Source organism: Kogia breviceps, chromosome 15 (assembly GCF_026419965.1).
Source record: "Kogia breviceps isolate mKogBre1 chromosome 15, mKogBre1 haplotype 1, whole genome shotgun sequence".
In the NCBI taxonomy this organism is placed as follows: domain Eukaryota; kingdom Metazoa; phylum Chordata; class Mammalia; order Artiodactyla; family Physeteridae; genus Kogia; species Kogia breviceps.
The window spans coordinates 84,885,430-84,911,434 of record NC_081324.1 but is presented as its reverse complement, the minus strand read 5'-3'; the positions used below and the strand labels follow the sequence as shown (position 1 = coordinate 84,911,434).

General features: G+C 48.9%; 1 protein-coding gene across 1 annotated transcript; it reads right to left on the bottom strand.

Annotated features, from left to right (window-relative positions):
- Positions 1–2,200: 2,200 nt before the first annotated feature.
- Positions 2,201–25,584, bottom strand: BRI3BP (BRI3 binding protein). The gene is made up of 3 exons (XM_059041072.2): positions 25,270–25,584; positions 12,402–12,504; positions 2,201–7,191 (listed from the first exon to the last, which is right to left on the bottom strand). Exons 1-3 carry the CDS (start codon positions 25,468–25,470, stop codon positions 6,770–6,772), a joined length of 726 nt encoding a protein of 241 aa, XP_058897055.1. The 5' UTR covers positions 25,471–25,584; the 3' UTR covers positions 2,201–6,769.
- Positions 25,585–26,005: the final 421 nt, after the last annotated feature.

The following is a 26,005-nucleotide window of genomic DNA, read 5'->3' as shown; positions in this document are numbered from 1 at the left end:
AAATCACATCATCGCTCCCTAGGACCACCCCCCCCCTGCATTTCTCTAATTCCAGCCCGATGACTGGAAATGCTCCAGCCTCATCTTTATCTGACGCTCTGACCATTCCACAATGGTGTGCAGGACACAGGACCACGGTCAGGCTGGAATTGATTGACCTGAGGCTTATCAGGGTAGATTATAGACGATCCTAGGATGAGACAATTTCTAGGCCCAGACTCAAGTATACTTTGTACTGTGCAGATGAATTATTGTCCTGAGTTACAAGATTCATTTGTTTCGCAACAAATATGCACTGAGCCCCTGCTGGGTATAAAGATCCCGGAAGTCACACTTCTTCCCTCCCCCCCGGGGCCACAGAAGCCCGCAGAGCCAGGCATTATTACCACCACTATGCTTCCGTGTAATAAGTACCTGAGTGACTGAAGTTGGCCCTGTTCCAGCGCTGGTTATATAATTCAGTGAGGTCTGGTAAAAATATAATGAAAGCCACAAATGCAAACCACACGTGTAATTTAAAATTTCCTAGCAGGGACTTCCCTGGCGGTCCAGTGGCTAAGACTCGGCGCTTCCACCGCAGGGGGTGCGGGTTCTATCCCTGGTCTGGGAACAAAGATCCCACATGCTGTGCGGCAGGGCCAAAAAACAATAAGTAAATAAAATAAAATTTCCTAGTAGCCACACTTTAATATTTTTATTTTATTATTATTTTAAAAAGAATTTTATTTGAGTATAGATGCACAATGCCATGCTAGTTTCAGGTGCAAAGCAAAGTGAATCAGCCATACACATACTCGTATCCACCCTTTTTCAGTTTCTTTTCCCACATAGGTTATTACAGAACATCGAGTAGAGTTCCCTGTGCTATACGGTAGGTCCTTATTAGTGATCGATTTTATTCTCTGGCCGCCGCCGCAAGGCATGTGGGACCTCAGTTCCCCAACCAGGGATTGAACCCTGGCCACAGCAGTGTAAGCACCCAATCCTAACCACTTCCTATCTATTTTATATATAGTCGTGTGTATACGTTAATCCCGATCTACTGATTTATCACTTCCCACCCCCGTTTCCCCTTTGGTAACCATAAGCTTGATTTCAAGATCTGTGAGGCTGTTTCTGTTTTGCAAATAAGTTCACCTGTATAGTTTTCTATTAGATTCCACATATAAGTGATATGAATCATATATCTGTCTCTGACTTACTTCACTTAGTATGATCATCTCCAAGCCCATCCGTGTTGCTGCAAGTAGTATTATTTCATTCTTTTTTGTGGCTGAGTAATATTCCATTGTATGTATGTACCACATCTTCTTTATCCATTCCTCTGTTGATGGACACTTAGGTTGCTTCCATGTCTTGGCTATTGCAAGTAGTGCTGCTAAGAACATTGGGGTGCGCGGATATTTCTTTTTTTTTGACGTACTCTTGCAAAATGATTAATCAGATGTATTTAACTCACTCAAATGGGCAATGCTGTCATTACTCCCTCCGGTCCCCACTTTCTCACCCAGCACCAGCGCTGTGACTAGCTGCTGCATTGTCCTCCACGGTGTGAGGTCCCCGCTTTTGACCTGTTCGCTCTCCCAGTGCTGGGCCAGCCAGGGGGCCTCCAGATAACGTCACCATGACTGGCCTCAAACTGTCCCCTGGAGACCCCTGTGAGATTTTCTTTGCAATATAAATATTCCCAGGAGTAATGCTCTCAGGTCGTAAGTGTATTTAACGTCTCCGTTCTCCTTTTACATTTGTTCCTGAATGTTCACTAAGGCTAGGGAACAATTTTTAGTACCCACAAAAGCATTCCAGTTCAGGGTGGGGTGGAGAGGTGTACATCAGTTGCTATACCCTGCTAGGATTGCCTGGATTCGCAAATAAAAATATACAATGCCCAGCTGAATTTCAGGTAAACAACAACTCTTTTTTGTTTTTCCTTTGGTGTAAGTGTGTCCCAAATATTGCACGGGACATATTTACACTAAACAAGCACTTGCTGTTTATCTGAAATTCAGATTTAACCGGGTGTCCTGTATTTTACGTGGCAACACTACCTCCAATCAAACAATTAAACTCACGACTGTATGACTCTCCTTGGACTGGGAAACAGAATCATGGAATCAGCATTACAGGTCAAGATTGGGAAAACTCCACAAATGCTTGGTTGGAAGTAATGGAATACATTTAGGAAGTCTGCACAACAAAATTACCATAAACATTTATTAAGCTGTAATTTTCACAATATTTTAATTCTGTTCTGAAATCGGTCTACAAATACCTCTACATAACACCAAAGCCAGTGATTTAATAAATAAGAGGCATGTACGGATCACTCTGCCAAAAAAATAAGCCTTCTACATTTATGTCTATTTACGGTATTTGTAGAATCAGTTTCCCAAGGCTCATGAAACTGAAGTGCGCACACACCACATACACACACACACACACACACACACACACCACTATATTAAAATCAAGTGGATTTATAGTATCAAATTAAATGCTATGTAAAATTTATAGCCAGATACACAGAATACAAATGGGACTCACGAATACGCTGTGGGTGATGTGGGTACCAAACCTCACAAATACGCTTTCCAGTTAAGAGGGAAATCATTGCCTCGCTGGATTTTAAGTGAGAGCTAATCACCACCACAAGAAATCAATTTAATTACAGTATTCAAAGATGTAACACACATGCGGATATTCAACTGACACTACAATAAAACCTTTAAATATGCAAAAAGACATTAGACCGTACGGTTCATAACAGCACTAGCTGCCGCACGTCTTCAGTAGACGGTGCAAAGGACAGTCAGCCCCCCCCCCAGGGGAAAACTGGTCCTGGGGCATCTCCTACACGTCAAGGAATCGGTGAAGAGCAGAGCACAGAATTGGGTACACGCTGGACAAGGTTTGTTTATCCCAGACACTACACATCACATTGATGGTTATCCAATACTAATTTTAAGGGTACTGTGTTAGATCCTGCAAAAATATATACTCCCATTATTCACAAGTGAGGAGGAAAGGTTCAACTACTCAAATGGCCATAAACAAAAATGATGATGTATCATTTTTAAAAGAATTTTAAAGAATTCCTTTTATTTTTTATTCTTTTTGGCCGCGCCGAGCAGCTTGCGGGATCTTAGCTCCCCAACCAGGGACTGAACCCGGGCCACGGCAGTGAGAGTACGGAGTCCTGACCACTGGACCGCCAGGGAAGTCCCAGGAATTCCTTCTAAAGTGAGCTAGCTGGATGGGAGAGCTGGTTTTTTGATTAAATCGGCCAATTCAAACCCCATCAGGGAGAAGTGCTCAGGTATCGTTCCTCGAAAGCATCTTAGGAAGCAGCCGGAAGCGTGGAGATGAAGCAAAGCAGGATTCCCACGAGGGAGGAGGTGTCTCTGCCGTGTTGCAGATTCTGCACTGGACACCGGACATGTCATTCCTAACCAGAAGGCGGCCGCATCACAGGGCCAGACTGACGGCCAAAGTGATTTTCATCCTCCCCGCAAGCCGGCCCTCGTGGGTGTGCAAAAGTCCGGTTATAACCCTCCCAAGCGCTAACCCCATCCTGCACGTTCACCCTTCGTTCCAACAGGTGACGTCCCCAACCCGCTACTTCCCTCCACAGTCCGAAGAGCACAGACCCAGTTCCCCTCCGCCTGCTTCCTGGCCCTGTGTGTATCAGGCTTCCTGTGGTCCCACGAGGCATGGTATGCTTGTCGTCTCCAGGAAACTGTGGGTATTAAGAACCTTCTTTCAACGGCACTAACCTCCCTCCCGTGCTGTCACTCGGTCACCTTCATAAGTTAAGACCCCTGGCATAATTCACGAGGCTAGCTTTCAGGAAATTCTGTTGTTGCACTTTGTCACCAGAGAGGATACGGGGTACAAAAACAAAAACGAGCCAACCCCAAACCCCAGAAGGCAGGTGACGCTGATTGGTGCTGGAAAATATATTTACAGAAGGCTGATATACCACGAAAGCATCTTTGCTAGGGTGTCAAGGAAGAGATGTCTCCAAACATTATTATCCCCAAACATCCACAGAAATCCAGCGATCTGGAGACAGCTGGTCCTTTTTCTTTTCTGGACTATTCTCTGTTCTTGGTATTTTACTGTGATACTGAAGCACTGGGAAATTAATGTTGATGAACTTGAGGACATCTAAAAAGCGAAGTCTTAACTAAAACAGAGATCCACGGTAGTTTCCGACAGGATGTCTTCATACCACGTTGAATGATGTGTTACACTAATATATTCTACAGCCCTGAAGATATAAAAAAGGTTTCTCTTCAAGGTATGAGATATGGTACAAAAATACATTTCTCCATGTACAAAAGAGAGAAGAAAGGAAGAGACGAGGGGGCATGGGGGAGGCCAAATACCCTACAAGCTTCCATGGAATGAAGAAAGCCAAAAAAAAACACCCCAAATTATTTGGGGTTAAGAACACGCCCAAGCAAAAGTCAAATTTACGCATGAAAAAGCAGGCGTTATTCAGATCGAACATCCATGATTTCTATCAGAAGTTCAAGGACTGTTCTACCCTGAAGTGATACTTCTAGTGAACTAATTAACTATTTAACTTTTGTTAAAAATAAAGACATCATTCCTTTCAGTGTACTGAACTACTATAAAACTGGCTTCATAGCCTACCCTTAGCCAATTTGGAAAACAAGGTGCATATTCTCGACAGCAATTTCCAGTTGCTGCTGTGGCCTGAGTCCACCAGCACCTAGACACGTGAGCCTTCCCCGACCTACTAGAAGTTGAAACGGTTTTCCTGCCTGGATCTCAATACAGCACAGGGCCCGTCAGATTTCCATGTGTGAGGGTGGGTGAGAGAACAGAGTGGATGTTATACCCAGACCAGTAATTTAAGACCTAAAAGCTTTGTGCAGAGAATGTCAATTTCCCTTCTGGCTAACAGGACCAAAGCGAATACCTAAACATGCCAAATACACAGAAGCCAAATGCACAAAAGGAAAGAGGGCAAAGATGACCTCCCTGGAGCTCTTCATACCCTGTGCTAAAATAGATTTGTCTGTAAATATCTAACTGACAAAACTGGAACGGTTTCAATGCAGAAAACATGGGGGTCAAATGCCCACGGGTAAAGATTTGCCCAAGCAAATTCTAGAGAACATGCATGTGTTTCAGGAAGCGAACTGAATGCAGGAGAGTCTGGGTCACGTTATTGTGCACCTTAAAAACAGAAGCTTCATAAACATCCTCAGAAAACATTTGCTTCCGTTTTCCAGGTACTTGTATAACCCCAAGTAAAACGTCACAGAAAAGCGGCACAGGAGGAGTTGGCAGGCAGCTGAGTTTTCCCCAAAATGATACCTGGACCAAAAGGTCTTGGTTCTACCTGATCTGACAGGGGTCTCTGCAAACCTGCGTAGAGGGGCTCCTGTGAGGGGGCTGCTAGGGCATGATGCAGGTGGGCAGGGAAAGACAGTCATGACCCCTGGCAGCAAAACCCGGGGCATCCTTTCCTTGCCCTCCTGTGCTTGTTGGTACCCAGAAAGGGGCATCTCCACTAGCCCCTGATCCGAGCCTTGCAAAGCCCCCTTTTTCCAGGACCCCACAGCTGTCTGCCCTGCACATACCTCTCTCTGCCCCTGGGGACCACCTACAAATGAGGTCACCCCAGACTCCAGGCAAAAAGCACCTAACACGTGTACTGTAAAAATTTCAGGAAAAATAATTCAGATCTTCTCCAAGTCTGGCTTATTCCTGCTTATTGTTCCTGAGAATGCTTTATAAGCAGCAACAGACTTGAAAATGTTATTATTAGCTGCTATGGTTGGTTTTCCTTCTAAGGCCCTGTGTCACCCAAAACCAAGATGAAACAAATAAACAGAAAACCCTAGAGAGCGTATCTTTCCTGTATCAACCTGGGTGGCACATGGCGAAATTAGGACATCAAATAGATTCCTGAATGAGCTTACCCAGGCAGCTCTGGCATCAAACCCCAAAGACATTTCTTTGCCTGGTCCTTGAATTTCCCTTTACAAAACGTTGAGGTTAAAATAGATCAAAGTACAGAAGGGGGGAAAAAAATCTTAGGTTTTCTACAAATAATGATTTCTTCATTTAGAAATAGGATTGAAGGGGGCTTGGCTGGGGTCACTAGGATCCAAAAGATGTTTAGTTCCATCCTGGAAACCCAACGGCCCACATTCAGAAGCGACAACATTCATCCAATCGACATCCACGAAAAACAACACGAAGTGAAGGTCACAGCTTTGGAACCTGAAAAGACTGCACACAGACCTCACCCACCAATCCCTACGCTGCAAAAACAAACGCTCGCCTTGAAACTCTTCCAAAAGGTCGAATTAGCAATCCCTTCCCCGCCATGTAAAGTTTTAAGTTTATTAAAACTTAACTCGATCTGTCTGTGTTAAAAAACCTTACAAAAGGTGTCTTTAAATGCTTGAAAAAATTAACTTTATGCTCTATGCACAGATAAACTTCTCTTCCTGTACAGCTAATATGGTTACGTCCTTTGTTTAAAAAAGATTTTTTTCCCACTGATGACACTTGGTGGGTAGTTCTACATCAACGATCCTGTCCCATTCTTCCCGGAAGATGTCCTAAGAGTCGACACGTGGCCAGAAACACCCTCACAAAGCGCCGCTCTCCTGCTCAGACACGTTTATTAAGACTGCTTGGGGTTTGGCGTTCTTTTCTTTCTTCTTCTTTTTTGTTTCCGCAGAGAGGGCGCTGGGAGGAGGGGCCCCGGCCGGCTGGCTGGTTGTCACTTGCCGTTGGAGCGGTCAAGGCTCTCGAGCACCCGGTTGAGACGTATGTTGAGCAGCCTCACCTGGTTCTCCAGCTGTTCCAGCTTCTCCTCCACGCTGGGGCCACCGGGGCTGCTGCGCCAGTAGAAGCCCATGGGCCCGGTCATGAAGTAGACGGCCACCACGAAGCACAGGGGCAGCACGGCGTTCTCGGGCTCGCCCTCGTACTTGTGCAAGATGTACACGCACGACATGGAGAACAGGATGACCCGCACCACCCAGAAGAAGCGGCCGAACACCACGTGCAGGACGCTGAAGGTGAAGCCCAGGCTCAGAGACAAGAACCAGTAGGCCAGGAGGACGACACCCACCAGCAGGAGGGCACGGGTGGGGCTGTTGGCCACCGAGCTTGGATTGAAGTACTGGGACAGGTTCGAGACTGCGGGACAGAACACAGGGACAGCGGCCGGTTACACGGGGTCGGGGGGTCCTCTGCAAGCTGGGGGCGGGCAGCTCAGCTCGCTGGCTGCGCCTCTGCTACACCCAATGAACTCAAGTCGGCTGCCTCGTTAGCCTTTATACTCAGTCCCGGGAAAAGACAGGGCAACACTGTCACATCGTGGGTTTGAAACACCTTTCAGGTGGGGCAGAGCCTCAAAACTGGCCTTCAATTTCCTTCCTTCCTGTCTTCCATAGTAACAAATGCCCAGTGTTAGGCTGGGCACACGGCTGCCGGGGATAAGGGTGTTTCCCAGCCTCCCTTGCGGCTACATAACTAAGCTTTGGTCAAGGAGAGGTAAGCAGAAATGTTTTGGGGTGGCTTCCTAGAAGTAGTGGGAATATGCCCTTTACCTCTTCTTCTTCTGCCTGCTGGAATGTGGATGCGATGGCTGGAATTGGAGCAGCTGTCGTGTGTCAAGAGGGAAGGGAGGTCACCTATTGGGGAGCAATAAGATGGAAGGGGCCTCTGACCCGAGGAGAATGTGCTACAAAGCCACCTACCTGCCTAACCACCTACCTGTGAACTTTCACATATGAAAAATAAGCTTCCATCTTGTTTAAGCTGCTGTTATTTGGGGTCTCTGTTACTCACAGTCAAACCTAATTGTAACTGGTACCCACACATGAAGTTCCATCTGAAGAATGGAGTGAAATGGAGGACTTGCATCTTCTGTGGGCCTGACTTAAGAAAATTTTCAAATAGAAAATTTAAAAGGATAGTAAAATAAATACTCCTATCAAAACCACCTAGGGGGGCTTCCCTGGTGGCGCAGTGGTTGAGAGTCCACCTGCCGATGCAGGGGATGCGGGTTCGTGCCCCGGTCCGGGAGGATCCCACGTGCCGCGGACCGGCTGGGCCCATGAGCCATGGCTGCTGCGCATGCGCGTCCGGAGCCTGTGCTCCGCAACGGGAGAGGCCACAACAGTGAGAGGCCCGCGTACCGCCAAAAAAAAAAAAAAAAAAAAACAAAAAAACCACCTAGGTTTAACAATGGTTAACATTTTGCTCCATCTCTAGTCACATACCTTTTATTTTTTTTTAACCAAACCATTTGAAAGAGGCACACATCCTACTTCAGCATGCAGCTTTCTTTCCTAGTTTTATTGAGATATAACTGACATACAGCACTATATAAGTTCAAAGTGTACAGCGTGCCTTGACTGAAATATATTGTGAGGTGACCACAAGTTTAGTTAGTATCCATCACCTCACATAGATACAAAAAGAAAAGTTTTTTCCTTTCCCTGAGAATGTTCAGGATCTACTAACTCTCCCAATAACTTTCAACTATACGCTACAGCAGTGTTAGCTAGAGTCACCACGTTGTACATGACATGCCCAGGACTTATCTATCCTATAACTGCAAATTTGTACCTTTTGACCATCTTCCTCCAATTCCCCTGCCTCCCACTTGCTGTCTCTGGCAAACACAAATCTGATCTCTCGTTTTATGAGTTGTTTTTTTTTTTAAATTCCACATATAAGTGAGATCCTACAGTATTTGCCTTTCTCTGACTTATTTCACTTAGCTTAATGCCCTCCAGGTCCATCCACGTTGTTTCAAACGGCATTCGTTTTTATGGTTGAATAATCCTCCATTGTATATATACGCACACCAAAATTTCGTTTGTTTTTTTTTTTTTAAATTGTATTTATTTTTGGCTGCGTTGGGTCTTCAACTGCTGCACACAGGCTCTCTCTAGTTGTGGCGAGCGGGGATTCCTCTTCGTTGCGGTGCACGGGCTTCTCATTGCGGTGGCTTCTCTTATCGTGGAGCACGGGCTCTAGGCGCATGGGCTCCAGTAGTTGTGGCTCGCGGGTTCTAGAGCGCAGGCTCAGCAGCTGTGGTGCACAGGCTTAGCTGCTCCGCGGCACGTGGGATCTTCCCGGACCAGGGATCGGGCCCGTATCCCCTCAACCGGCAGACAGGTTCTCAACCACTGTGCCACCAGGGAAGCCCACACCAAAAGTGCTTTATCCAGTCACCTGTCAGTGAACACTTAGGTCGTTCCCACGCCTTGGCTATTGGAAATAGTGCTGCAATGAACACGGGGGTGTAGTTATCTCTGTGACAGGGTGTTTTTGTTTCCTTCAGATATAGTCACAGAAGTGGAATTGCTGGATCATATGGTAGTTCTATTTTTAATTTTTTTTTGGCCACGCTGCATGGCTTCTGGGATATCAGTTCCCAGACCGGGGACTGAACCCGTGCCCTCGGCAGTGAAAGCGTGAAGTCCTAACCACTGGATCGCCAGAGAATTCCCTATTTTTTTTTGAGGAACCTCCACACTGTTTCCCATAGTGGCTGCACCAATTTACATTCCCACCAACAGTGCACAAGGGTTCCAATTTCTCCACATCCTCACCAACATTTGTTATCTCTTATCTTTTTGATAATAGCCATGCTAACAGGCATGAGGTAATTAATACCTCATTGTGGTTTTGATTTGTATTTCCCTAAAGACTAGTAACGTTGAACCACCAGTAATGTAGTATTGATACATTTTCTTGTATCTGTTGGCCATTCATATATCTTTTTAAAAAATTAATTAATTAATTCTTGGCTGCATTGGGTCTTTGTTGCTGCGCCCAGGCTTTCTCTAGTTGCGGCGAGCGGGGGCTACTCTTCGTTGCGGTGCACGGGCTTCTCATTGCGGTGGCTTCTCTTGTTGCGGAGCACAGGCTCTAGGCGTGCAGGCTTCAGTAGTTGTGGCACGCAGGCTCAGTAGTTGTGGCTCACGGGCTCTACAGCGCAGGCTCAGTAGTTGTGGTGCATGGGCTTAGCTGCTCCGCTGCATGTGGGATCCTCCCGGACCAGGGCTCAAACCCGTGTCCCCTGCATTGGCAGGCGGATTCTTAACCACTGCGCCACCAGGGAAGCCCAGGCCTCCAATTCTTATTAACGATGGGCCCCTTTGTGCCAGGGCCGAGCCAGGGCCGAGGTTGCAGCCTGGAGGAGGTGGGCAAGACCCCACGCGTGGGATCTCAGGAGGGAGATGCGTAACACACGCACACGGGAGGGAGATGTTACAGCTGAGGGTGAGAACTGAGGACAAGGTTCCTCACACAGGGGAGTCAGGAGGGGCCTCCTGAAGGAGGTGTCACGTACCAGAGACCCTAGCATGGGAAAGATGGGAGCAGGGCAGGGAACACCTGGAGGGACTGGAAGGTGTCAAAGACCCCGGCGTGTCCAAGAACAGGATGGGGGCTGGGCAGATCCTTGCTCCTCACAGCGTCCTTGGTGTGAAGCTGGTCAATTCCAAGTGCAGCAGAAAGTCACTGGGCAGCTTTAAGGAGAGTGACTTGACCTGACTTCTTTGTGTTTTTAAAAAATCACTACTGTAAAAGTAGTAATTTTAAAAAAATATTTATGTATTTTTGGGGGCTGATTTGTTGAGAAGGGACCCTAGTTAGGAGCTGTGCAGGGAAGAGTTCACCCAGCAGGCCTGAGACCACTCTTTAGAAACACCTGCTGGCAAGGCGGGCCCTTGGCTGGCATCTGGGAACTTGGATTTCTGGAGTGTGAGGTTGTGACGCGTAAGAAACGTGTATTTGGTGTCCATCCCCATGTCCATCCCCAGTCTATGCTGGCATAGACTCCTAAGACCCCTGGAATTTCCTAAGTGACAAGTGCAATAAAAGTGTCTTGATAATTCACAGCCCCTTTCACCCACACCTGCACTTGTTAATCAGGTGATTCTGGAAAGCCTCTCAGGATGTAGGCTGGTTGCCAGGGGAACCAACCAGATGATTACAGGGTTGGGCCCTCTAACCTCCAGGAGGGGCTGAAGGTTGAATCCATCACCAGTAGCCAATGAGACAACGGAACTCAGAACGTGGAAGCTCTGAGTCCCTGCCCACCACCCCACGCATCTCCTTCACCTGGCTGTCGCTGAGTTACATCCTCTCATACTAAACCAGTGATCTAGTGAGTGAGTAAACAGAGACAGTGAGTAAACTTGCCTGAGTTCTGCAAGCGGCTCTAGCAAATGAACTGAACCCACGGTGTGGAGGGGTCGTGGGAACCTCTGCTCTCTACTGGTCTGTCAGAAGCACGGGTGACAACCCGGATCTGTGACTGGTGTCTGAAGTGGAGCCGATTGTGGGACTGAGCCCGTGACCTGTGGGATCAGATGCTACCTCCAAGGAGATAGGGTTCGAACTGAGTTCAACCTGGGGGCACGTGGTCAGCGTCCTGGAGAGCTGAGTGAACTGCATACACATTGCAGTGAGGGCTCCCTCCTCTCCCCAAGAACAGGGGCTCCCTGGCTTGGAGGTTTTTATAATCAGTGTGGTTCATGCTGACACCTGCTCTCCTTCGGGGAGTCGGGAATTTGGAAGGTGCAGGCAGAGGACGCCTACGTGACCAGCCGCCAATAAACACCCTGGAGGCTGAGCCTCTACTGGGCGTCCCTGGTAGAGGACACCTCACTCGGGGAATAAAGGGTGTCCTGTGTGACCCCCCTGGGAGAGGGCTCTGGGGGCCTGTGCCTGGCTCCCCCAGACTTCACCCCGTGAGCCTCTTCCCTTTGCTGACTGTGCTTTGTGTCCTCCACTGTAATACACCACAGCCGTGAGTTCGACCACGTGCTGGGTCCTGGGGGTCCTCCTGGAGATGCACGGAACCTGGGGAGGGTCTAGGGGGACCCCGACACAGACTGCTGCAGGCTTCCTGCAGAGAGGCAGCAGCCTAGACCAGGGCCATGAGCTTGAATTCAAAGGGTTCCAGCAGCTGCCTTCCAATTCCTAGACCAGGGCAGCAACCCCCTGGGGGCTCACACATCACTCCTTCGGCCCTACTGACGACTGTGTGAGCGCCGCATTCCCTGTACTAAATCCCTTTCTGTCTAAGTAACTGGAGTGGTTGGTTACGGACCCCAACAACCTAGAGACTCCACCTCCAGTCCCCGAGGTTTGCCGGGGGGCAGACGAGTTGGCACTGCCCACCTGCACCTTATCCTAAATAGCATCTGGGAATCTCAGCTATTTACACACGCAACAATGACAATAAAAAAGGTTCTCTCGTATCCTCACTGCCCCCCTAGTTTTCTCTTGTGCCACCCGCCCTGGGTACCACTCCCATAATTTGACAAGCACCAAAATGAAACAGTGCCTTCAAATGAACGCCCCCCCCCCGACACACCTACCGTCAAGTCCAAGGACGTCCAAGAGCTCCGCCCAAACTTTCCACAGGGTTTCCACAAACATGTCCACTCCCAGCACGAACCTCTCGGTCAGCCTCGTCAGGAACTGCAGAAACGAGAGACAGATCGTTACCGACCCGGCCAAAGCTCCCTCTTGCCTAGTCCGGCCAAGCTTACACTTGGACGAGAAAACACAGCCAGCCGATGACGAAGGCCACCCCAGGACTGGCTGAGTAGCCCAGGGGACTGACGGAGCTCGGGACCAACTGTCCAGGTGCCAAGAACCAAGCGAATCTAGATAAATCTCCCTCCTACAGGGGGAGGGATGCATCGGGGTAGCCGGGAGCTCTCTGCAAAGCTGCTCACCCCACCTCCGATTCCTCCTGGAGCCCTTCTAGGCCGACTCTTTTGTCAAAGTCTCTGCCTGACTTCTCATTTTTAAACAGTGGGAGGTGCTGCAACCAACCTATTTCACCCGGAGGCCGGGACGCCGCTGCATGGGAGCAGCTCTGAAGGGCGAGAACCGTGGTTCTCACAGAGTCCCATCAGCATCTCCCTCGCACCGTGCAAACGGTAGAGACCCACGTCCATCCCAGCTTTAAGGACCCGGGGCCACTGAAGCTCTCTGAGGATGAATATGAGGTGCAGCTTCATTTCACTGGCTGCGTTGGGTCTTAGTTGTGACACGTGGGATCTTTCGCTGTGGTGCCCGGGCTTGGCTGCCCCCACAGCCTGCGGGATCGAACCGGAGTCCCCTGCATGGCAAGACGGATTCTTAACCGCCAGGGAAGTCCCACTTTGCTGTATATTTTAAAAATAAGTGATATTCTCGGACTTCCCTGGCAGTCCAGTGGTTAGGACTCCGTGCTTTCACTGCCGAGGGCCCGGGTTCAATCCCTGGTCAGTGGACTAAGATCCCGCGTGCCGTGCAGCGCGGCCAAAATTTTTAAAAAGTGATATTCTATACACACGGTATAAAGTCTCACTCCGCGCAACCCAAACCCCCTTCCAGCGGCAGCGCTGCTACCACTCGCTGGCGGATCCTCTCTTAGATGCACTGGGTGAGGAGCAGGCACAGATACGTCCCCCATAAACGGCAGCGTATGCGTACAGTTCTGCCGTGTTTCTCATGGGACGCTCTGCCTTGACTATTCATCTTCAGGCAGGACAGAGCGGCCTCATTCTTTGCAAAGATGGCACGCCTGCAGCTGCCTACCCAGCCCCCTGTGGATGGGCACCTAGGTTACTCCCAGCTTCCCGGGGGGACCAGAGCGTCGCGAGGCTCACGTGTAGAGGTTAAATGCCTCGAGGTGAGTTGGTTACAGCATTTACTTTTTTTTTTTTTTTTGCGGTACGCGGGCATCTCACTGTTGTGGAGCACAGGCTCCAGACGCGCAGGCCCAGCCGCTCCGCGGCACGTGGGATCTTCCCGGACCGGGGCACGAACCCGCGTCCCCCGCAGCGGCAGGCGGACTCTCAACCACTGCGCCACCAGGGAAGCCCGGTTACAGCATTTAAAATTGGATATCCTGGTTGGAGCCACTCTCCAGGACGGACAGGGGAAAGAGGAGTAGTGTTGAATCAGTGGCCAGGAGAGCAAAGGATGCCATTAACCTCTGTGCTGCTGCTGTCGCTTGGCTGAAAGCACGCGGGGCTGGGAGCTTAACTGCCTGGGTTCAAGTCCCAGGTCTGCCCCTTATTTGCTGGGTGGTCATGGGTAGAATATATGTGTGTTATATACCAGGGCTCCAGCTGACAAGTGGAGTTATTAACAGTACCCACCTCAGCTGGTTGTTGTGAGCGTTAAATGAGATTTTCGTGAAATGCTTTGACGCACCCAACAGAGGTTCAAAATGTCTACTGACATCAGATTTTTTTTTCTTTTTTCTTTTTTCTTTTTTTTTTTTTTTTGCGGTACGCGGGCCTCTCACCGTTGTGGCCTCTCCCGTTGCGGAGCACAGGCTCCGGACGCGCAGGCTCAGCGGCCACGGCTCACAGGCCCAGCCGCTCCGCGGCACGTGGGATCCTCCCGGACCGGGGCACGAACCCGCGTCCCCCGCATCGGCAGGCGGACTCTCAACCACTGTGTCACCGGGGAAGCCCCTGACATCAGATTTTTTAAAAAAATTTCATTATGTATTTATTTATTTACGCTGCGCTGGGTCTTAGTTGCGGCGTGCATGAGGGATCTAGTTCCCTGACCGGGGGGTTGAACCCAGGCCCCCCCCAGTGGGAGCACGGAGTCTTACCCACTGGACCACCAGGGAAGTCCCTGATCTTCTAACAGAAGCTTTGGCCCTAAGACCCTTCTTCAAGGACATCATCCTGTTAGCCTTACATTTCCTAGCTGCAAGCACCAAAGGGATTTGTATGTTTAAAGACCACGTGGCCATCAGCTGATGAATGGATAAACCTGACATATCCACACAATGGGATATCATTCAGCCATAAAAACGAATGAAGGGGCTTCCCTGGTGGCCCAGTGGTTGAGAATCTGCCTGCCGATGCAGGGGACACGGGTTCGAGCCCTGGTCTGGGAGGATCCCACATGCCGCGGAGAAACCAGGCCCGTGAGCCACAACTACTGAGGCTGCACGTCTGGAGCCTGTGCTCTGCAACGAGAGAGGCCCGCGCACCGCGATGAAGAGTGGCCCCCGCTTCCCGCAACTAGAGAAAGCCCTCGCGCAGAAACGAAGACCCAGCACAGTCATAAATAAATAAATAAATACAAAAACAAAATAGAAAAACCAAAATGGTTCTTAAAAAAAAAAAAAAAAAAAAAAAAAAACGAATGAAGTACCGACACATGCTTCGACAAGGATGAAACTTGAAAACCTTACACTAAGGACAAGAAGCCAGATGCAAAAGACCATAAATTGTGATTCCATGTATAAGAAATATCCAGAATAGGCAAATCCATAGAGAGAGAAAGAAAGTAAATTAGCGGTTGCTAGGGGTCAGGGAGAGAGATTGATAGCTAAAGGATTTCTTTTTGAGGTGATGAAAATGTCCTACTGTTGACTGTGGCGGTGGTTACACAGCCCTGTGAATACACGAAAATTATATATGAATGATATACTTTTTTTTTTTTTTTTCCGGTATGCAGGCCTCACACTGTTGTGGCCTCTCCCGTTGCAGAGCACAGCCACTCCGCAGCATGTGGGATCCTCCCGGGCCAGGGCACGAACCCATGTCCCCCGCACTGGCAGGCGGACTCCCAACCACTGCGCCACCAGGGAAGCCCTGAATGATATACTTTAAATGGATGAACTATACGGTATGTGAATTATACCTCAATAAGCTGCTATTTAAAAACTGGAAGGGTACTAACATAACATTGTAAATCAACTGTACCCCTATCTAAAAAAAGGTTTTTTTAAGCTAGAAGAGTGAAAAAAAAAAAATAATAATGGAAGGTTTGACGTAAAAAAAAAAAAAAGGAGGAAGTATGTGTGTCTGAGAGAAGAGAGGGTCACTGTCCCTCTCTTTGGTAGGCGTAGGTGAGTGAGGGGATTTCGGAGAATGTATCATCACCTGGAGAGAAGGCACTGCTGGTGTTGGTTTAGTTATAATGCTTTTTTGGTTAGAGATTTACCGACTGATCATTTACGTACCAGAAAGTTCCCGTTTTTATGGTGTGTAAATTATACCTTAATAAAGCTGTTTTGTTTTTTATTGTGGTACGCGGGCCTCTCACTGTTGTGGCCTCTCCCGTTGCGGAGCACAGGCTCTGGACGCGCAGGCTCAGCGGCCACGGCTCACGGGCCCAGCCGCTCCGCGGCACGTGGGATCTTCCCGGACCGGGGCACGAACCCGCGTCCCCCGCATCGGCAGGCGGACTCTCAACCACTGCGCCACCAGGGAAGCCCAGTTCCCGTTTTTAAAAGGCACGATTCACAGCTTTTTTAAAGAAATTCCCCATCATCTAACGTTAGAACATTTTCATCATCCCAAAAGGAGTCTTGTCCCGATCAGCAGTCACTCCCCACTGCCTCCCACCCACAACCTAGGCAACCACTAATCTCCTTTCCATCTCCATGGATTTGCCTTTCCTGGACTCTCCAGACCAGTGGAATCTGGCAATCCGTGACCTTTTGTGCCTGGTTCCTTGCACTCAAAATAACATAGTCAAGGTTCACCCGTGTTGCAGCATGTATCGGTACTTAATTCCTCTTTCTGGCCAAAGAGCACACTCCCTTTCAGGGATCTACCGCGTTTTGTTTCTCCTGTCGTTAATTCTTGAAAGTACGCGTGATTTGTACACATTTGCCAATAGGTAGCAACTTGTACATTTTGTTCACGTGGAGGAAAGAGGAAAGAGCTCCACACCAAAAGCTATCGATCGGGCTTTTCAAGGGCACCAGCTCTCCTAGAAAGGGCGCGAGCAAGTACTTATCTGGGGAGGAAGAGACAACAACTGCTGCTGCTGCTGACCCTCTCTGTGCCTCCACTTTCTCAGCTGTAAAATGGGACTAAGATAAGACAGCCATAAGAACCTGTAAAGGCCTCAGGACGTGGGAGCTGCTTAGGTTGCCTGTGTCAGACCCGAGGATTTGCTGGGTGGCAACCCAGCGCTCCCAGCAAGGATGGAAGTCTGACCCTCTCTCCGACGGAGCCATCCCCTTTCCACCTAACAAACGTCTTCAAGCGGGTGCTCAGAAACCCACAGGCCCAACCAGGGTCTGGCCTTGCTCAGAGGAAAGTCAGGCCCACCCTGGATCCCGGCCAGGGCAGGAGAGGGTGTTGCAGGCACAGACCCATCGTGGGCCTTTTGGACTGGGCGGTGGGAACCGCACTTGCTCTCTGCGCCAGGGGCTGGCACCGCCCACTGTGGCTTCCCCTTGGGCAATGTGACTCCTTGGCTCCCTGTCTGTGTGAAGACACAGGAGCCCTCAGGGGGTGCTGCGGGCTGCACTGTGATCTCAGCGAGGGTGAGATGGGATCAACACGAGGGACCCTGATCCAACAGGACTGGTGGCCCTACAAGAAGACATGGGGACGTAGACACACACAGAGGAAAGACCACGTGAGGACCACAGGGAAAAGCCGGCCACCTGCCAGCCAAAGGGAGACGCCTCAGGAGAAACCAACCCTGCCAGCACCTCGATCTCAGGTTTCCAGCCTCCAGAACTTCCAGATGATACATTTCTGTGTGAGCTGTCCAGGCTGTGGTCCTTCCTCATGGCAGCCCTGTAGACTAGGATGGGGGTTCAGAGGAGCCCAGAGCCTGAAGCAGTTCACAGAAATCAGGTGAAAAGCTGAACCTACGGCACAGGTTGTATGTCTACTAGAACCTATAAAATATGGCCAATATCTTATAATAACTATCAATGGAGTATAACCTGTAAGAATTGTGAATCACTATGTTGTACCCCTGAAATTTATGTTGTACAATTTGTATAATATTGTACATCAAGTATACCTCAATAAAAATTTTAATAATAAACAAAAAATTTAATAAAATTAAAACAAAACAAAACTTGGAAGTTCCGTGGTGGCCTAGTGGTTAGGATTCTGCGCTTTCACCGAAGAGGCCCAGGCTCAATCCCTGGTTGCGGAATTAGGGAACTAAGATCTCACATGTGCGCAGCAAGGCCAAAAAAATAAATAAATGAAAATGAAGAGAGAGAGAGACTTAAAAGACATATCAGTGAAATGCAAGTGTAGACTTTGTTTGGATCCCAAATCAAACATAGCAGTTTTGCATAAAGATGTTTTGAGTCGATCAGGGAAATCGGAAAATGGACTTGGGTTGGTTATTAAAGAACTGTCGGGGCTTCCCTGGTGGCGCAGTGGTTAGGAATCCTCCTGACGGTGCAGTGGACACGGGCTCGAGCCCTGGTCCGGGAAGATCCCACATGCCACGGAGCAACAAAGCCCGTGCTCCACAGCTACTGAGCCTGCGCTCTAGAGCCCGTGAGCCACAACTACTGAAGCTTGTGTGCCACAACTATGGAAGCCCACACGCCTAGAACCCATGCCCCGCAACAAGAGAAGCCACCGCAATGAGAAACCCACGCACCACAACGAAGAGTAGCCCCCTCTCGCCGCAACTAGAGAAAAACCCACTCACAGCAACCAAGACCCAATGCAGCCAATAAATAACTAAATAATTTTTTAAAAATAAATTAAAAAAAAAAGAATTGTCGTGAGCTGTGACGATGGTACTGTGGCTACGATCTTTGCAAAATGTCTACCTGTTAAAGACGCAGACTGAAGTATTCAAAAGTAAACCATTATGTCTTGGATTAGCTTTAAAATACTATGCCAGGCTTCAAAAACTTTTTTGATGGGGAGAGCAATGTAACAAAAATGGCAAGACTGAGTGATGGGTACTGGGGTTCATTGTACATTTCTTTCCCCTCTTGTGTCTGCTGGACAATTTTCAGGATGAAAAGTGAAAACGAGGGAGATTCAGGTGAACCAACTCGGGAGGCCTGCGGCCGTGGCCACGGCTATGGCTACGGGCGAAAATACGATCACTCCAGCTCAGGGTTTCATCACCCTCCTCCTAAATCTGGAGGACGTCCCGCATCCTACGTTCTCCTCACCCCTCTCACCCCCAGGCACGTGCAAACTGGCTCCCAGGAAATCAGGCTGTAAGGGCACATGCGTCTTCACGAGCAAGGCAGAGAAGGGGCGAGTTTCTGCAGTTCAGAGGTTGCCCAAGCATCTGAGGAACTCAATGAGACAAAGGTTAAGTGAACTGAAGGTGCTGGAACACACGTGCAGACCACCTGCACGAATGAATCACAAAGGGGAAAAGCCACCTCCAGGATGGAAGGCCTCAACTGAAGATCAAAGCCACGGGACAAGCCGACACCCTGTGCCCTGATGTGCTGCCCCAGCAAGGACACAAGACCCTCACGTAGAATTCCTGCTGGAATTGTACTTCCTCAATCTAACCCTGAGGAGGTCATCAGGTAAGATGCATTGTGCGGAAATTCAAAAGTCAACTGGCCTGTCCCAACCCCATGGAGAGACGCTGTCAGCCCCACTACAGTGGCTGCGCTGGAGGAGACAGACAACTATTAACAGATGAATGGAGAAGGATGTGGTTCGCGCACACGCCGCCCGCACACGCACACGCCGCCCGCACATGCGCACACGCATACCCCGGAATACTACTCAGCCATAAAAAAGAGTGAAATTTCGCCAGTTGCAACAGCCTGGATGGCCCTGGAGCGTACTACGCTGAGTGAAATAAGTCAGACAGAGAAAGACAAAAACTGGGGCTTCCCTGGAGGTCCAGTGGTTGAGACACCACGCTTCCCGCCAAGCAGAAATAGAGACATAGATGTAGAGAACAAATGTATGGATACCAAAGGGGAAAGGGGTGGCGTGGGAGGAAACGGGAGACTGGGATAGACACTTACACACTATTGGTACTACGTATAAAATAGCACACTGTGGAGCACAGGGAACTCGACTTAATGCACTGTAGTGCCCTAAATGGAGGGGATATGTGTATATGTATGGCTGATGCATTTTGCTGTCCGGTAGAAGCTAACACAACATTGTAAAGCAACTAGACTCCAATAAAAATTAATTAAAAAAAAAAAAAAAAAAAAGACTCCGTGCTTCCACTGCAGGGGGCGCAAGTTCGATCCCTGGTCCAGGAGCTAAGATCCTGCACGCCGGGCAGCTAAAAAGTTAAAAAGAAAGAAAGAAGGAAAGACAAATACTGTATGATAACTGTTGTACGTGCAATCTAAAAAATACAACAGTGAATATAACAAAAAAGAAGCCGACTCACAGATACAGAGAGCAAACTAGTGGCTACCAGTGGGGAGACAGAAGGGGGGAGGGGCAAGATAGGGGTAGGGGTTTAAGAGGTACAAACTACTGTGTATAAAATACGTAAGCTACAAGGATATACTGTACAGCACAGGGAATACGGCCAATATTCTAAGATAACTATAAACGAAGTATAGTCCAAAAAGATACTGAATCACTATGTCGTACACCTGAAACTAATATGATATTGCAAATCAACTATATTTCAATTAAAAAATAAATGAAATAAAATGTATCCAAGGGGTGGGGGGAAGACAAGAACATGTGTTGGCAAGGGTGGGGAGAAAGGAATCCTCATTTGCTGCTAGTGGGAACGTAAAATGGCACAGCTGTACAGAGGCTCCTTGAAGTGTGAGAGCTGCCATGTGACCCAGCAAGTCCACTCCTAGGTACATACTTCAAAATACAGAAAACGGGCTTCCCTGGTGGTGCAGTGGTTGGGAGTCCGCCTGCCGATGCAGGGGACACGAGTTCGTGCCCCGGTCTGGGAGGATCCCACGTACCGCGGAGCGGCTTGGCCCGTGAGCCATGGCCGCTGAGCCTGCGCGTCCCGAGCCTGTGCTCCGCAACGGAAGAGGCCACAACAGTGAGAGGCCCGCGTACAGAAAAAAAAAAAAAAAAAAAAAAAAAAAAAAAATACAGAAAACATATATTCACATAAAAACTTGCACATAAATGTTCAGAGAGCGCTATTCATAGACGCCCCAAAGCGGGAACAAGCCAGATGACCATCAACTGATAAATGGATAAATAAAAAGCCATAAGAAGGTATGAAATACTGACACAGGTTGCAAAAGGGCTGAACCTTAAAAACATGATGCTGAGTGAGAGAGAAGCCAGATGCAAAAGACCACACTGTACGATTCCATTTATAGGAAATGCGCGGAACAGGCAAATCCATAAAGACAAAGAAGATGATGGGCTGTCAGGGGCTGGAGGAGGTGGGCTGACTGCTAATGAATATAGGGTTTCTTTGGAGGGGGGATGAAAATGTTCTAAAATTGACTGTGGTGATGGCTGCACAACCCTACGAATATAATAAAAACCACTGAACTTTGAATGAATGAATTGTATAGCATGTGAATTACAGCTCCATAAAACTATTTTAAAAAAAAGACATAAATGCCAATGTCATAAAAGCCCCCCTTACCCCCAAATGGGAGAAGGGACTTTGACAGACTGAAGGGAACTAAAGAGACATGAAAACCAAATGCGATGAGTAACCGTTGATTGGGTGCTGGATTTTTTTTTTTTTTAAGCTATAAAGGAAATGCAAATATGGGCTGTATATTACAAAATATTATTGTACTAAATTTAAGTTTGGGGGTGGAGGGGCCATGGTTTTATGGTTTTGTAGGAGAAAGTGTCATGATGTCTGCAATTTACTTTCAAAAAGTGTGTGTATGTGTGTGCTTGTAGTGAAAAAGCAACAGTTTGGGGGGGAAAATGGTGAACCCAGGTAGAGTTTCTAGTTGTTCCTTATTCAATTCTTTCAGCTGTTCAAAATAAAAAGGAAATATTATTTTGATTGTGGTGATGTTTTCAGGGGTATATCCATACGGCAAAATTTACCAACGTGTACACTTTCGTCCCACTTTAAATATGTGTAGTCTATGTCGATTATACCTCAATAAAGCTGACACTGGAAAGTGTCAGAGTTACTCTGCTCAAAATATTTTCTTGAGAAGCAAAAGAATGTAAGCCTCTTAAAAAAAAAAAGAAGACCAACAGTTCAATAATGGCAAAGGAAAACAAAAAGCAGTTCCCAGAAAAGAAGATGCCAACGGATTCTGGATAAGTGAAAAGACCATCTATCTCACAGTAAAATAATAAAACCAAAAAGTTTACTGATACTTCGTTGGAGAGGGTTTGGGAACCAGCCCTCACCCGTATGATGGGATATAACTGGAAAACAATTCAGTAATATCTCTCAGTACTAAAAAAGTATATAAACTGAAATTGTGCATAAAGGACACAGCAATCAAAACTAATTTATGCTGTCAGAGTCAGGAGAGGGGTTGTCTTGGGGCAGGAGGATGTCGACCATACATTTCTAGATCTACATGCTGGTCACATGGGCGTGTTTGGTGTGTGACAATTCATTATGTTGCATAACTTACACAGAAAAGTGCACCAATTATATTCCAATTAAAAATTTTAAAACGCACAAATCCTTTGGCTCAGCAATTGCATTTCTAACAATTTAGAGATGAACTTGTCTAAGTGCACTCCAAAAGATTTATATAGAAGGACCTTGACTGCAGCCAGGATTCATGTGGCAAAAGACAGGAAACTAACAAAACACTGACCAACAGGAGGAGGGTGAATGACGGCACTTCCTTACACTAAATGACACCAGGCGAATCCTTCTTATAGAATATCTTCTACTGTTTGCTAAATGCCTATTACGTGCCTGGTATTGTACAACCTGACTAATCACATTCAAGCCTCCAATGTACCTCCTTTGCACAAATGAGACACACAGAGGTCAAGCAACCGGCCCAAGGTCACAGAGCAGAGCTGGGATTCGAACCCATGTCTGTTGGAGAGCAAGGCTCATGCTCCAAACCAGAAGAAGGTCAGCAGTCAATTTTAGACAAGTCCTAGATAGAACATGGAGTGTTTCATTAAATGCCCTCAAACCTCACAACCCACTAAGCAGCTCTGGCTCGCTGAAAACTACGGGTGCTAGCAGATCCAGTTTTCTTTTAATTAAGATTAACAGAACAATCTCCCCCAAGCCTGGCCGGTCTAGGCTACACTAGACAGGAAATATCAGGGCAGCCTCATTCTAGATGCCACAATGATTAGAGGAATCAGGAAGGGTCATGATGCCAGAAGACCGGTGAGGGTGCCAGTGTGGACCCCAAACCCACTCACTGTGCCTGGTTCAATTCCTGGCTCTTCCACCCAGTCTGGCCTGAAGCCAGTCACTTCACCACTATGTGCCTCAGTTTCCCTATGTGTAAAATGGGAACATTAATAGTACCTACCTCACTGGCCTGTTCTAAGGGTTAAGTGAGTTACTCTACCTATAAAAGGACTTAGAACATGGACCACGTATTTGCTAGAAGGGATGCTGCCCAGTTCGTGAATTGCTGAATAAAACCAATTACATCTTTTTGAAAAAGGCACATTTGGGGACTTCCCTGGCAGTCCAGCGGTTTAGACTCTGTGCTTCCAAAGCAGGAGGCTCAGGTACAATCCCTGGTCGGGGAACTAAGATCCTGCATATGCCGCTTGGCCAAAAAAAAAAAGGAAAAAAGGTGCATCCCCATCAAATAACAAATTAGTATTACTGTCCTCTCTGTTGAAGGCACAAAACTTCATTTACCACAAAACTTCAGTTCTGACCTCGAGATTCTCAGATTCTTAGCCAGAATACAACTGTCTTATTGGCACCAGCCCATATTTAAACTCTTAAGTATCTATTTTGTATTTCACGTCCGTGGACCTTACATTCTCAGATAGGACCGTCGGCCAAGAAATGGGTTACTTGGGCTTATCCTCCTCAAAAGAAGTCAGGCTTCTTTTTGCTGTAAAAGAAATGATTCCTGCCTTCAACTGGCTCAGGCACATGGCAGGAGGGAAGTGAAGATTCACCCTTTACACTCAGGCAGACTGGATGGCCGCCTTTCTGCACTCAGGTGTGTTTCTGTTTTCTCCCTCCGTGGCCACCTACAAAGAGATCCCGCCAGAACCCACAACCTCTACGGAGGCTCCGAACAGCCACAGGAGATGGTGGTCAGAAGTTAGTTTTCCCAACAAATTAACTTGTATTTCATCTCATCCAATTAGAATATCCAGCCAATCTGATTTGGGCTTTAATGTTCTTTTCTCCCCTCTCCACCTCAAGCACCAGAAAACTTTTTTTAAACCCTGAAAGCCCTTTCAGCGGGGCTACGCAATGTTGATTTGCTCCTTGGCCAGGATGTTAACTAACAACAGTAGCTCACGCTGATTCTGCCATTACTGTGGGCCGAGAAGGTACCAACGATTCATAATTACAAACCTATAACCAAGAGGATATTATCATTAGCCCCATTTAAGGCACAAAGAAACGGAGGCTCAAAAAAGTGAAGCCACTTGCCCAAAGCCATTCAGTAAAAGCTGGAACTTAAACCCAAACTTCTCTCCGCTCCAAAACCCCAGGACTGGCGCACAGCAAAGGAATTAAGAGGACGAGCAGTAAGGGCTGTACTCAAGGAACCGCCTGACCACAGGTAACTGTTCCCCTATTCACTTCCCCTTTCTCGGTGGACTTTTACCCCGAATGGCTCACCCGGCTACCGAGGGCAGAGGAGGGAGAAAGAACCCCCCGCGCTTCTCCGGGGCGCTCAACACCATCCCCTGGGGTCTCAGGCTCCTCAACAGCTCCAAAGTAAACAAAACGCTCCAAGTGAAAGGCCCAGCACATAGTAGGTGCTTAAAAGCGTTGTAACGGTGCCAGGTTGCCAAAGCAACAGAGCAGACTGCATTACTCCCATTCTTTAAAAATAATTAGAAAAATAAAAAGTAAAAAGCCTAAATATCTTCAAAGCAGAAGAAGGAGGGCCTCAGGTGCTCAGGGGAAGTGGGTCGGGTGCAAGGCTACAGGAAATTCGGGGTTGCTGGGGAGAGCGCAGCAGCGTAGGGACAGGGCGCGGGCGCTGGCTGGCAGGGCGCCCCCCCCCCTCGCCCCGGGCAGCCGCCCCGGTGCCTGTCTCACAGTAGGCGCTCATTCAAACGTAATGAATGAATGAATGAGAGGCGCGGCCGGCGTCAGCGCCGCCCAGAGGAGGCCCGGGCCGCGCACCCTCGGGGGCAAGGTCCAAGAACAAGTACCGCATGGCACAGAGGGCGCCCCTAGGCCCTGCGCCGGAACCGGCCCCCAGACCCGACGCTGGCCGGGCAGGGCCAGGGCGGCAGGCGGAAGGCCCCGAGGCTCAGGCCGGGCTCCCCCGCCCCAGACCCGGGTCCCCCTCTCCCCGCGCCCCGGCCGGCCTGCAGCCCCGGAGGCCGCGCGCGGCCCAGGCCGGCCCCGGGTGCGCGGCGGCTGCGGCAAGGTGACCGCGGGCGCGGGCGCGGCGCCCACCTTCTGAGCGGCGCGCACGTTGTCCTCGCCGAACAGGCTGCTGACGCTCTGCGAGAAGGTGTTGACCGTGCGGCGGTAGCTGTTCTTGTCGGTACCGCCGCGGCCCCGCGCCCCTTGCGCGCCCGGGGCCAGCAGCCCGAGCAGCAGCAGCAACAGGAACCCAGTCGGGGCCCGGGGTCCGCCCGAAGCGCGCGCGCCCATCCTGGGGCCGGTGGGATGCGGGGTCCGGGAGCCGCACGGTGGGATGCCGCGGCTCCGTCGAGGACCGCGTGGGCGCGCTCGGTGGCCGAGCACCGCCCCTCTGCCCGCGCCGCCGCCGCCGCCGCCGCGCACAGGCTCCAACGCCCTGCCCACGCCGCGCTCCGCCCCCGGACGCGGGACCCGCCGGCGACCTGGCTGGAGCGCGAGAGGCGGCCGTTGAGGTTGATGATCTCCCCGCCCCCACCCCCCGGAAGTCTTCCCCGACCTGGTGGTGGGGCTTTAACCTCTTCTTTTTTAAACAAATAATTTTTATTTTTAACTTTTCTATAAAAAGCAACCCAAGCTTGTAAAAGTGGAAACAGCCCCAACAAAGACAATGACTGAAATTGATTGGAAAATATGAACTGTATACATTCTATATATCGCTGAGTTTATAATGACACCCCCAAATTGGCCACCGTTGCCGATGGCATGGGCACGAGCTTATTCATTCATTCTGAAATGTTTAAAAGAAAAGCATTAAGCATCCCTCCTG

Bases quoted from the DNA above. Each gene is read 5' to 3' on its own strand.
- BRI3BP (XM_059041072.2), bottom strand. From the start codon at position 25,470: ATGGGCGCGCGCGCTTCGGGCGGACCCCGGGCCCCGACTGGGTTCCTG. The intron at 12,505-25,269 runs GTGGGCGCCGCG...TCGTTTCTGCAG, and splicing joins ACGTGCGCGCCGCTCAGAAG to TTCCTGACGAGGCTGACCGA. The intron at 7,192-12,401 runs GTAGGTGTGTCG...TCTGTCCCGCAG, and splicing joins GGACGTCCTTGGACTTGACG to TCTCGAACCTGTCCCAGTAC.